We start from the raw sequence: 14,546 nt of genomic DNA, 5'->3' as shown, positions 1-14,546 counted from the left end.
AGCTACTAATATTTTACTAAAAACCACACTTTATTAGCCTCCCTGTAGCAGCAAACCTAGGTACTCGTTCAATTCGGGCAAATGAAAATTTGCTTAGTCTGTAGGTTTGCTGTGGCAGGGGGTATTATTAATACTTATGAAGACAAGCGGGGTGAAGCCCATGAGTAACAGCTAATTCCTTTTAACTATGAATACTCATAAGGTTAACATGGGAAACTCTAGAGCTACTAGGGCAACGCCCGAAAGGATTTTTGAGATAAGAATACGTCTATTTGTTAATCGGGAATGTGAGCTATCACCATTCCAAATTTCAACCCAATCCAACCAGTAGTTAATGCATGACTGAACTTCAAACAAACAAACACGCAAACTTTCACATTTATAATTTTAGTACTGTAAGATTATAACTTTAAATTATGCCTCTGTAATTATGGTTTATTTAAGTTTGCAGTAGTCTACTCACAATCAAGTGCAAAACAAGTTGTGTTTATTTTTATTGATAAATCTTTCATACAAATGAAAACTTTATGAGGGATGTTTGATCCACAGGTTTTTAGCTGGTTAGTGTTTCCTGGCAGTATAAAACATAGGGTAGTATAAACACAATAAAAATGTAAAAACGTTAACTATCAACATTAGTCATATTTGACACATTTTTCACTTCCAATTGAACAAGCGGCTGTGAAGCATCTCTGTCTGCCACAAAGAACGCCAGAACTCCGAACACAGCGACTGTGGCAGTCACCGCGACTTGAGTGTGTAGACCAACATGACTGCACCAGTAGAAACTTGCTGCTACCAATACACTCTGTAAGCAATAACAGATTTGATGGAATATAACCTGCATCACACCATTAACTTGGATGCTGAGGTAAACTTTATCTATCTATCCTATCTAAACATCTAAATATTCTATATGGATCAGATGTAGCCAGTTTCCTCTTAGACAACATTGTTGAACGAGCATCTAAATTACTTCCACACTTGCCGATTGAAATGAAAATGCTCTAGTTTAATTACGTTAATTTACACCGACCAAGTCACAGAAAAAAATATGCAAAGGAAAAAGTAAGCACATGCCTGGACTGTAACTTTCTCAGGTATCTCTATCCCTTCTTGGCCTTCACGAAAAAGCCTAATCTGCCACTTGGCTTTCCTTTCAAATACAGTAAATATGATTTTTGCTTACACTCTTTAATATTTTGATTTTACTGGAGGATTTTTCTGATTAACTCTACTACAAACCCTAAAAAAAGCGAACAGGGCTACGGACTCAGCTATGTTGTCTCTGTAATGGTCTCCGATAAAAGTGTAAATCTGGGTCGATATACAAGCATCTCCGAAGTTGATGAGGAAACTGCCCAGTAAGGCAAGGGCAGCACTGAAAAAATAGTGATTATATTTTAACACTTGTCCACTCTTGTAATATTGCTAAATTAGAAGAAAACCAGTTTAAAATTGTTTTTTTAGTGTAATTTACTGAATTTTATATTTCAGAACTTCAACTAGCCTAACTGAACTGAAATTTTTAAGCCAATTGAAGTTGTTAATACAAAGACCTGTCACAACTTAAATCTGATACAATTCATTTCTGCATAGCAAACTGTCAAAAATATTCGAGGAGCTCGCCTATGCCAATTTAGGGTGCACAACTGAATGGTATGGGGCAGTCGCCTATTTTGCCATCCGCTGCCAGATACAGTGTTGAATTCGGCAACTAGTAAAACTGACCTTAATTGTCAAGCCACCTTGCAGTGTCCCAGATAGGCCTAGCTGTATTCACCTTGGAGGGTTAATAATGCTGACGTCTTCCGTGTCACCAAACACAGCCATGTCTGGGAGGTTGAGGAAGGTTATGAGATATGTCACTCCTTGAGCCAAAGCTCCAAACAACACAACCATCCTCCGAGCCCAAGTGTACCTCGCCAACCTATTTGACAGCAGAGTCTGACACAGTCCACCTGGGAGAAAACAGTCATGCATAAACTATGTTTTACTAATTAAAAACCTATTTAATCAATTTTAAAACACTATAAAAGTCGTATAAGGTATAATGTAAATATCTGCTTCCTATATCCCAGAACGCGATAACTTGAGAAATTTTTGTCAGATTTTCATGAAATTTTATTTAAAGGTGTAATGCGGATAAACTTGAATTAGTTTCCGAACCAGCATGATCGGACCATGGGAACGGGGTTTTATGGGGTAAAAAATTGTTTTTCTCATTTATGATCCTCACAACACAACATTTTCCAATTTATCTCTAGACATTTTTAGAGACCTTAAAAAACAAATAATTTAGTATATACAAAGAAAATTCAAAAACTTTTAAATTTAAAACTCCTATGAATATTGTAAAATGTTGTAGTTTGCTTGTTTATGGATATATTTTGATAACACTTGGCAAATAAATTTATTTATTTTATACCAAGCTATTGATATTTTACTAAAAAAAAACACACTTCATTAGTTTTCATGTAGCAGCAAGCCTAGGTACTCGTTAAACCTAGGTAACAAAAAAAAAATACATAGGTAACAAAAATACGACTTGGCCGGGTGGCGTTCTCCTGTAATCCAGCTACTAGGAGGTCACAAATTGTGGATATTTATAGGCATTCACTGTGGATGCGATACCCACTGGTGTGGATTAACGTCGGCACGAGTGAGTACTACCACTATCCGCAGTACTATCCTGATAATTAGACCAATTTGTATATACCAAGGCAAAACTGTGGTTCGGATTCCACTATAAACTGTAGGTCCCTTAGTTGCCATTAGCTGTATGGGGCTATTAATTAAAAGCTGTGTCTAAGGAATATGTCGGCCTTAGTCACTAACAAGACTACAAGATCGCGCCACTCATCCTACACTCATCTCCATTCATACTTGGCTTAAAATACATACTTTGTATGGTCGCCATTTCATCGGAAAGTATCAAAGTATAAAGTATTAAACCTAATAAAATAATTAAATAGATTTAAATTCCATGTTGATGGCCCCTGGATTACTATAAATGACTATAATATTGTGGTATAATTACCTCGTCAAGTAATCCAAATGATGTGTGATAACGTGGACAACAATGAGCAAGGAGTCTGACGCTGCAGTCTACTACCTGCGCCGGGACCGTCCGCGTCGTGTGATAGGCCTATCTAAATGTTATGTTCGTAATTCGTTTCGTGTTATTTATTTATTGTATGCGTGTGACAGCAATGTCTTACTGTGTTTGTACCCTGACGATGCCGTATTAACGGCGAAACATGTAGGTTTTTAGCCTAACACATCATTTGGATTACTTGACGAGGTAATTATACCACAATATTATAGTCAAATAGATTTAATTGAAAATCAATTCAGACAAATGGAAATTGGCTTAGTCGTCAGGTTTGCTGTGGCGGGGTATATTTTTTATGTAGTTCAGAAAGTAAATCTAAAGTAGTAGAATTGTTCAAGGACCTCAGTAAAGCTTTTGATTCCATTTCTCATGAGTTGTTACTTTCATAGCTCAGTAGAACTGGACTAAATAGTACGGCATTGAACTGGGTAAGTCACGTCTTTTAGTTAGAAAAAAAAAACATAGAACTGATTTACTGTAATAATAAAAGTTACAAAACTGCTTACAATTCTTGTACTCGGTGAGTAAATTATGGGGTGCCCCAAGAATCAATCCTAGGCCCTCTTTTATTAATCTTTTATTTGAGAAATTTTCCGCAAATCAGTTAAGGTTATTTAGCAAGCTAAATAAGTTATTTTAGCAGTTATTTTAGCAAGCTTTGCTTATATGCTGATGAACTTAGAAATAGCATAAATAACATAATTTACAATAACTATTGAACCGTATTTTTTACGAAATTGGGGCTTGTACTATGTTGTCCATAATCTAAAGGGTCACAAAGACCCCACACAAGTGACAATAACAAAGGGGGGGCAAGGGACACATGCTAATTTTTTGTCAAAAACGTTCAGACCATTTTTGAGAAAATTAGATTTTTCCATCATTTTATGGGTTTTATTGGAAAATAACCATTAAAAATCAAAATTTAAAAAAATTCCGAAGATACCATGGATTAGTACTTACATACCAAATTTAATCAAAATTGGACTACAAGTGTGGTGAACATTCACAAATACAGACACACACACACACACACACAAACAGACCTCACTTAAAAAAAAAAAACACTTTTTTGGCGTTTGGAGGACCCAAAATAAATATATCCACTCAAACTCAAAAATTTTGACAAAAATAATACTTTCTCCATATATTTATGTAAGGGGAGAAAGTAAAAATTTATCCTTTAACCAAGTGAAAAATGTGTTATTAGATTTCTGTGGTCTATACGTTGGCTATATCCAAGTTGTCAACCACTATTGAAGCTCATTGCTAGTTGGCGGACATGATTAAAGTAAGTCAAAGTAATCTATGAACTCCTATGTAAAATTCTATACCGTATGCAAGAACATAGTTCAATTTAGACAATTTCTACTGTAAGTTGTAAGAACTAAACTGATTATTCTTTATTTTTTATTTGTCAGCGAGAACGGATTACAGCTTCTTGGTTAACTTTTAGAATGATACTACAGTGATAGGGAACAAAATAAGTCAAATAAATGTGGTTTAGCACCTTATCCATCAAGTTGTAATGTCCACTCACCCAATACAGCACCAATGCTAATAAAGATTCCACTAAGTGCAACCAATTCTTTGGCAGAGTTTCCAAAAGCCAAAGTAAAGCCAATACTAGGACTGTAGATTCCGTTCCAAAAAGACAGTTCTAAACCTATTGAAAAAGGTAATTTTAATAGTTTGACATGGTTTAACGAGATTTTTACAAAGTTTATGTGTTTGATGAAGTCAGGTCTTTTGTACGGTAACCAATTTTCTGTAAACAATTTGTATTAAACCCAAACTAATATAATGCTCATTGTTATGATATTAGGTTTTATCATTGACTATTAATACAACAACTGTTTCTATATCCAATAGTCAATGGTTTTATGCATGTTCTTGTCATCTAAAAATACAAAACTAAAACTCAATTAAATAGTAAATAAAATAAATAATAAATAAATAAACACAAATATCTTTTATTTATCAAGCATTTTTCAATACTACCTACTGCTTTTCAGAACAACTTTTGTCAATAACAATAACTAAACTATCAAACAAATAAATAGACCAATAACAAAGCAGAAACAAGACAGTATAAATAAATATAAAATGTACATAAAATATAAAAGCGTTATATTTTGAGTTGATGATTACTCATGATACAGTAAAATTCATATATATACCTGCATAAGTTTCTCATTTTAATGGCAAATTAGACTGATCCATCTTTTTAAAAGTAGTTAATCTTAGTTATACTCCTAAGTTCTCAACTTCAGCTGAAACTCTGATATGAATCGAGTGAAAATTGTTTAAAACTTTCTCACCTGTGTAACAGAAAGTAATTACAAGCCATATCATTCTGGAGGACGTCAATATTTTCCAACTCTGCTTCATTGTCTTGAAAGGACCGTAGTCATTCGATTTGAGTTCATACAACGGCTTTGGCAACAGGCAGAATGCAACAATAGCTATGATATTGATAACTGTTAAAATATAAATGGCAGTTCTTCTTGTCACTTGATCAATGTGTATTTTATCATGGAAGGTAAAATAAACAAATGTGTTCCCCATCATGCTCCTGTTGAAAAATAGTTTGGTAAACTTTATTTTTGTTGGTTAGGATTTTTTTCAAGATTCTAATTTGAGTTTATCTAGATACAATTATTCAAAAATCCTGAAAATGATTCATTGTTTGTTATGACAAATGGTTAACTCACGAACTGCTGTAGATAAGCCAGAAAATGCCAACGTTTCTTCCCGCGTTTTTGCTGGAAGAGTTCCCAATCATATATTGTCCTTCTGCAGGCCACAGTATTCCAGCTCCTAGACCCACTGACACGGCACTTGCGTAAATAATCCATGAGTTCTCAAAGAGGTAAGCAACGATGTAAGTACTGAAACAGTTTCAACACAAGAAAGCGTGTAAATAAGGTCCTAAGCAACATAAATAACATTGACTGTGATGTTTCAACTCAATATTGTCAAGGTCAGCACATTTTGATTCTTAAAGCTGGGCTTTTAAATTTTAAATCTATTTTCTGTTAGACCAGCAAGATAAGAGCGTATAGTGTAAGGTCTCATAAGTTGAAGACACAGATTTTAATTTACAAAGAAACCTTTGGAACTTTTGAATGCTGGCTCTGCACAATACTTAAGTTTTGATGCCACAAGGTCTTCATAATTCAGACTGCAAACAGTTAGTTGACAGCAATTGTTGTAAATAATTTAAGCAGTGTATTTCAATTTCACTATGGTTTTTTATACTCTGTTGAACGATTACTTTGGCGCACACCAGTTTTCCAACCAAACAACACAAGACAGCATGGTTTTATTATGCACGTAATTCGTGCACACTTGGAAATATGTTGGCAACACACTTAAAGATACTGCTACTATGATCAGCTGATTGACTATTGATACTACGATTTAACCTGTCATTTCGTGACCAGACGAAATATGTACAGTAGCAGAAACTGCAAAACAAACATGTTTCATTAAACCTGATGTACATGTTTCCTGAAAAATCAAAAAAGAAGTATGAATGAGCATTACAGACTGTTTTCTTCGTGGTGTAAGTCAGAAAGTTACAAAATTACTTGTTTATTCTGCTTATACTGTTTATGCTGATTATTACTGTTTATACACTCTTGAAAAAAAGTAACACCTAAAGATACTAAGAACTAAGACTACAATCAGCTGGTGCTGTGTTTCCCATTCCGTTCAATGCTTGGGTTTAACCTAACCTAAAAACGTGTTTGAAAGACTAATTATTTATGTGCTTTATAGTGACTTTAGGAAAAATATAATGTGTAACACAAGCACAAATGGCCTTTGCTGCACTCAAAGAACATTCCACACGAGCCTCACAAAGTTCCATTTTGCTCACTATAGTTACACAAATAACTATTCTGTGCTGCATTCTGTGGAAACAGTGTGGCACTATTTCAAATCATGACTATAACAGAATTTTGTGATTATTCCAGCCTGACTGTTCGGATAATATTCTAATGTTTCTTGGTACTTTTTGTTATGGTTTGTAATTTCTTCTTTCACTGATCCAAAGACATACTAATCGACATTCCAAAGACGTACTGATCAGCAAATGTAGCAATTGTGACGTGGGAACCATAGGGATGTCTGCTGTACATATAAAAAATACAGCAAACATTAAAAGGTCCCCAATATCTCAAAAGGGTGGGGGGGGGGTGAATATCTCTTGTGTATTGGCAAGGGACCAAGGGCACTCCCCTGAGGTACTCCATAGACTGTACAGTAAGATACAGTCTATGTCTTTTTACAGTAAGACTGGCCTTGGACCAGATAACTAATTTTCAGATTTTATTTGAAAAGATCCATGGTGGAAGGAAAAAACATATATAGGAGTGCTATTCCCGTCATATTCTGACGTCACTCGGATTGCAAACAAAAGATCACCTGATTGTAAATGTCAAATTAGTATTATGTATTTGTTTTGATATGGTTGTTATTGTTTTTATTATTATAAAAACAATAAGAGGATACAGCTGGTTCTTATTTATAGTGACTGTGTTGATTTTTGCTCTGTGAATAATTATCTTTTTTACGTATTTTTGAGCTCGGACTCTCTTTTAAAGTTGTGACAAGTCTTTGTTTGTTCTTTGTACACACTCAACTTCCACTCCCTCTTTGTGCAGTAGACTTAGAAAACAACGACGACGGCAAAGCTATCTTTAATTTAACCACAATCTGTTTTGCAGTTGTAAGTGTCGAAATGAAAAGAAAATCTAGGCAAATTCCCCAATGCACTCGATGTCAACACTATGGGCACACGAAGAACTTTTGTAAGTTGGACCCAAGGTGCGTGCGGTGCACTGGTCAACATCACTACTCTGAATGTCCTAAACAAAAAACTGCAGCTCCGCAATGTGTTAATTGTGGCGAAAGCCACACAGCTAACTACAGAAGAGGCTGTCAAGTATACCAGAAAATAACCAACAAAGATCACAATCGGGGTAGTCCTCGCAATCGCCCTCAAAATGCTACTGAGAAAAAAGACAATACTCCTTCCCCCCCTGATTTGAATTCTGCTACTCATTTTCCTGAGATTCATACAAAACTTTTCGCCTCATCAGGAACCTTCTACACGAGTTTTATTTGCTAAAGTTGCTGCTACAAGCCGCCGCAACACTAATAATTCATTCTCACAAGAACAATCTGATGATGCTCCTGATACGTCTGTGTTTCAAAACTTTGAACAAATAATCCTAGATGTGGTGAAATCGTTCATTCCTACTCTCAAAAAGATAATAAGTAATGTGATAAGCTCTATTCTCTCAAATGGATCAGGTCAATTATTTTCAAATTAACAATTTAACCCTCCTTAACGGGAATGCCAATGGGCTTAGAGATAAACGTGCTACTTTTATCCCGTTTATGGTTAGACATAGCATCGATATTGTGTGTATTACTGAGACACACCTGACCAATGTGGAAAATTTCAAAATTAATGGGTATTCTATATACAGGGAAGATAGGCATAATCCAATAGCTTCAGGCGGTGTTGCAATTTTTGTGCGAAGAACTTTGGACCATCATAATATATTTTTACCTCGTTTATCTTCCGTAGAAGCTGTTGGTGTAAAAATTAATTTAAGTCATGGTGCAGACTTTCGCTTAATTTCTGTCTACAAACCCCCAAACAAACGGCTACACAATAATGACTTGCAGGTGCTGTTTGCAGAAAATTGTTCGACTGTTGTTATGGGGGACCTAAATTGTAAACATCAGATATGGGGTTGCAGAACCACAAACCCAAATGGAAACCGTTTGTTACGACTCACAAATAACTCAAACGTAGCGCCACAAGAACCAACACATTTTCCATTGGCAAAGTAATTATCAACCAGATATACTTGATTTGGTTTTGCACAAAAACTTTACAGCTCCAATCATTCAAAATGTTTTACCCGAGCTGGACTCTGACCATTCTCCCGTTATAGTAACCTTCTTCACGCAACCTCAATTCAGTTGTCCACCTCAACGATTAATTAATGGAAAGATAAATTGGGAAATTTTCAGTGCAGAATTGGATAAATGCTTAGAAGGTATGCCTAAATTATCGTCTTGCATCGAAATAGAAAACTCTGTAAAAATATTTACCGAATCATTAAAAACTTTTGCCAGGAAAGCTATCTTTTTGGCAGCGATACCGTCTACCACACTTTAAAAGGCAACTCAACGAACTGGGAAGACGAGTGAAAACAGAACTCGAGGAATTTAGAATATACAACTATAAGAAGTATGTTTCTGATATTCATCCGAGTGACCCAAATATGTGGAAAGCAACTAAACGTCTTTTAAATACTCCTTCGGTCATACCTACGTTGAAAAAAGACAACCTAATCTGTGAGACTGATTCACAGAAGTGTGAACTGTTGGCAGACTTTTATGAAACTAAAAACTTGTTTTAAGTACCAACTGGTAAGCCAGATTCGGAATTTCTTACGACCAGTTGGTTGCATTTAGGATTTTGATGTGGGTTTACTTGTAAAAGGCTTTGAGGAGCCTTCAAAATTTTGGTTGTGGTGAGCGGCATGATAATAGATTGGTTTTCTTTTGTCTTTGTGTAACATAACACATCAAAATGACGGCCTGTCATTCGAACTCTTAAAGACTCTTAGAGAACTCTTTCGCAGCCGTGGCGAAATCTTAAAAATCCCCCCCGGGAAGTCATCACAGGGACATCATCATTGACAGCCCCAGCCGTGGCGAAATCGTGAACTTCTCCCACGACCGTGGCAAAATCATTAACATTTCCTGCATGCTGCAATCACAGGGACATCGTTTTCATCATCGACACCCACGGTCGTGGCGAAATCGTGAACATCTCCCACGGGCAGCAATTATGGTGACATCATCAATGACACTCGCGGCCGCGGTGAAATCATGAACATTTCTGTGGGCCGCAATCACGGGGACATCATCATCAGCACTCGCGACCGCGGCAAAATCATGAACGTCTCCCGTGGTCAGCAATTACGGGACATCATCACCGTCATTCCGCAGCCGCAGCAAAATCGTTAACAACTCCCTCGGTCCGCATTATCCCTGACATCATTATCGTCACAGCAGCAAATTGATGGTTAAAAAAATATTTTATCTAAAAAATGTTTTTTCAATCCACTGCGGCCCCTTTTGGTTCCGGCCTAACCGGCCTAGTGGTAAATCCGGCACTGTTGGTAAAAAAGTTTGTGTAGGCCTATTCGACATAAATTATAGTAATTTAGATTAGTGCAATCTGTCAGTGGCTCACATCAACTACGACGATTTTGACTAAAAAACTGGCAACAACTTTACGATGGGACAACTTGTATTAATAAAACACAAAAAGTTTTAACTGAATAAAAGCTATGTTTTCCATCGCAAAGGATAGAAAGTCTCAAAATATGATACTTAAGAAAATAGTTTTCTTACATTTTAACCACAAGGGTAAAAATAAACTTACAGGTACAACACAGCAGCAATAACCATTGTGATTTTTGGACCCAATGCATGAGTTACATAAGGACCAAACCACAGAGTTACAGCGAAAACACTATAAGCGATTCCTATCACCACGTATCCATCAACTCTGAAGTCCGCTTTTTCACTGGCTATGCTTGATGTAACTGTTTTCTGCAAAAAAAATACACACAAATAGTAAATACGTTAGCACTAGCAGCAAAATTTATAACAATATTTGGTTTTCAATTTATTTTGCCAACATGACAGGAAAAGAGACCATCTACTACATCTCAAGACAATCGACTTTCGATTAGTGAAATTTGAAATCAATCACAATGCTGCAAAAACAAACCAAAACTAAAACGGACTATCAAGTCAAAAATGTTCTGTTCAAAGATTTCTTTAATTTGTGATACAATTATACGCTAACTCCTCAGGGAGGCTAGAAGTCAGGAGAAAATCATAAGTGTAAGCATATAGGTTGATATGAACATAAAATAAAAGTCATTATTGATTAAACAAAATATTTATGCTTTTTACCTGCATGTTGACCATTGTGAAGTCGGCAGCAAACAAGAAGAAGAAACTTAAACTCAGCCCAAGAATACAAACAAGCTCTTTGTCCATCTTTAGCCACATGTTGTCAGGTTAATCTTATTATTGCGGCTGTCGGAAAATCTATATGTCTTGTCAAAACATACTAAAATGATCAAAGTATAACTGTATAATAAATAATCAACTTCAAACACAGGTCCATAGATAATTGCACTTTCTTAGTTCAAAGCAAAATCTTTAATATCCTAAATTATAAACTGTCTAAGCGCAATTTTAGAAAATGTTTCATGCCATCAGCCAATATTCTTGTTCCCAACATATTCTTATTACAATTCATTAGCCTATTTGCTATTTTTTGTTTCTCATTTAGAAACCTAATTCAAATAATTCTTTTTTTTAATCATCAAAATGTACCTATACATTAAAAAAATTAAGTGGTTAACTTTCGTACTTACCTCATACAGTTATAGTATCCTTTATTTTACTTTGTTTAGAATAAATAGGGAAAACACTACTCAGCCTCTAATCATTGCCTTTTCAGATACAGATAAGAGGTATCAAAGTTTTATTACTACTGAGACACAGAGGAGGCATTTAGGCATTTAGGGCATTTGCCGCCCCCACTTTCCTAGGGAATATTTATCAAACTAATATTATCTTTATTTTGAAAACTGAGTTTATTGTAATAAACTTTGCCTATATTAGACACAGTAACAATAAACTTAAATTTATGATATAAATAATAAGTAACTTAATGTTGTCCATGTAAATGATTTTGAATGATATTTTACATGATCCTTTTAACCCTATGACTATTTCTTTTTTTAATTTTGATGGAAGATTATATTTTTTTATAAATTTGTCAACAAAATTTGTAATAGTCCCTCTTGCACCAATCATTAATGCCAATTACTGATATAGAATTTAGATTGTATCTGTTTCTAATCACTAGTCATGACCTTTAAGAGAGGTTTTTGTTTATAACCACTCATTGACACCCAAATACAGTGTAATCAGCTGATTGGTGTCCGGTAAAACTCATTACAGTACAGTAGTACGCAATGAAACCCCATTTGATTAAGCTGGCGGCAAACAGCTGTTTTCTGGACTAAATCCTTGTGTGGGAAGTTCGTCAAAATAGTGTAGTGTGGCGTAAAAATTGTTTTCACATTTAGAAATAAATTGTTAACTTAGGCCGTGATGCTCGTCAAGCATGACGTCACGATAGAAGACGGCAATGACGTAGGTATTTATTTATTTATTTTCCAAGGAAAGATTAAAACAAGCAGCTGATCACAAACGTCTTCTACGGTGACGTTATTCTTGACGAGCATTACGGCCTGTTTTTTAGTGTAGCCTTGGTTTTGCTAAAGTTTATACGATGAGTAAAAGTGTAAAAATGTTAAATTCTTGGGAATAATAAACAGTCTTTTATTGCAAGTATTCTTCTAACCAAAACTTATAAAAAAGTTCTTCCCAAAATCTTTGGCAAAAAATTCAAAAATAGAGTTAAGTGTATGTTTTATCTATGGTAATGTTCATGGCTTGAGGGTGGGGTGGTGGGGGGGATTCTAAGTGGCGCTGATTCGGGTGTTCGCTTAACTCTGAAAAATTCCTAGAACCGGCCCTGATTACAGAGAAAAGAACAAGAGAAATTATGACTCCAGCAGGCATGGTGCCAAATCTCTTGGAAGTTTGAAATCTGGAGACAGCGTTTGGATATCTGACTTTGGAAAACCTGGAACAGTTGTAAAAACAGCAACTGAGCCACAATCATAATATATTTTCAGGACTGATACAAGAGACCTAAGAAGAAACCGTTTCCATCTTCTACCATTTCCCGATGACTTAAAAAGTATACCCTCACCAGACAATGTGACAGAACAAAATTCATCAAGTGTGTGTCTGTACCAGAAGTCCAGAAGTCCAAGTGAGGACAACTCAAGTTACAAGACTAGACACGGGCGTGAAGTACATCCTCTAAGGAGACTCGATCTTTAAGGAGGGGGATGTTTCATAAAGACTGCAAATAAAACATGTGTTTTATTTAGGATATTATTATGAGATATAAACAAATATTGTTATTGATTTTGACTTCTTACAAAAGACATGTTTAAATAAAGTCTTATTTAATTTAGTTCTTTCCTGATTAAGTTATTGGAAATTCACAACAACTAACACGGTCGTAATACAGAAGCTGAATTCCGTGACATCTCCCCTATAAACTTGACTTGGAATGGAAATTTTGCTCTACAATCCAAGGCTTATATAGATGTATTGTCACAGCTTTCCTTGAAAATCCAATGCTTTAAATTCATACCAATATTATCTGAAAGATAAGACCGATGGCAGAGATCAAAGTCAAGTGATCTATAAATGTGGTGATAACGACATTCCATCGCGGCTTTAAACCAGGTCTGCTTTTGTTTGCCCTAACGACTTTACAACTCTTATCAGCTGATCCCACGTGGTAAAGATTATGTTTTTACCACGAATACGGTACTTGAACAGACACGGTATGGATCATAAACATAAACGAATGAAGTAACTGTCCCGAAAATAAACATTATTTAACATTGCCTAAAAAAAACAAAAACCTTGGAGCTCAGAACATTCCCATTGTTGAAAAAATCTCGCCACAATTAATTCATGGCGAATTTGCAGCTACAAATTTTTCCCTCAAATGACTTTTTCACAACTTTTTTGTTTTGTATAGTTAACCCTTTGTGGACGGGTGACGGATATATCCGCCTAAGTCTTTGGCGATAAAGGACGGGTGACGGATATATCCGCTTTAAAAAACTATTTTGACAGTATGAAGTGTTCTATTGTGTTTATTTTATGTATAATTGTATAACAAAACACAAATAAGGAAAATTAATTTTTATTTTTTCCTCTAATTTTTTCCCGTCCTATGTCTTGATTCAGTCCGTCCGGGAAGGGTTAAATGATATTCCCAGCTACCTATATTGATTTACAACCACTATAAGCTTTCCTTTATAAAACCACTTGTCTCTGTTAGGTAACCTCCCTCCTTTTCTAAATACCATAATTTTAGATTAATTTAAATTCACTATTAGGTTTCAAAGACCACAATAAGGCTCTAGATTTGTGAACATTTTTTTTAATACTGTTGCGGTAGGAGCTAACAATCCTATCCTATACTCTAACTAATATGAGCTACCTATGTATTTGTTGTATGTATGTTTGCCTGTCTGTCTGTCTATCTGTGTCTGTAATCTCAAAATCCAGAAGAATTTAGACTTAATTTTGGGATTAGGGACTGTCAAAAACATGATTGTCAGGCACTACCTCAGGAAAATTTGGATTTTGCTACAAAACTCATTTGAAAATTAAAAAAAATTAACATTGACCAAGTAACTATTTTAGCTGGACA

General features: G+C 35.3%; 1 protein-coding gene across 1 annotated transcript; it reads right to left on the bottom strand.

The window, feature by feature from the left end:
- Positions 1-383: 383 nt before the first annotated feature.
- On the bottom strand, positions 384-11,631 carry LOC129004670 (UNC93-like protein MFSD11). Its single transcript, XM_054433228.1, has 8 exons — positions 11,135-11,631; positions 10,596-10,765; positions 5,830-6,006; positions 5,437-5,690; positions 4,656-4,781; positions 1,784-1,961; positions 1,246-1,381; positions 384-808 (listed from the first exon to the last, which is right to left on the bottom strand). Exons 1-8 carry the CDS (start codon positions 11,231-11,233, stop codon positions 623-625), a joined length of 1,326 nt encoding a protein of 441 aa, XP_054289203.1. The 5' UTR covers positions 11,234-11,631; the 3' UTR covers positions 384-622.
- Between the last annotated feature and the right edge of the window lie 2,915 nt (positions 11,632-14,546).

This window comes from Macrosteles quadrilineatus, unplaced genomic scaffold (genome assembly GCF_028750875.1).
Source record: "Macrosteles quadrilineatus isolate MER2022 unplaced genomic scaffold, UCM_ALF_1.0 Scaffold_10__1_contigs__length_6754688, whole genome shotgun sequence".
Lineage (NCBI taxonomy): Eukaryota > Metazoa > Arthropoda > Insecta > Hemiptera > Cicadellidae > Macrosteles > Macrosteles quadrilineatus.
Note: the sequence above shows the minus strand (reverse complement) of the source record. Positions and strands in the feature narration are given on the sequence as shown.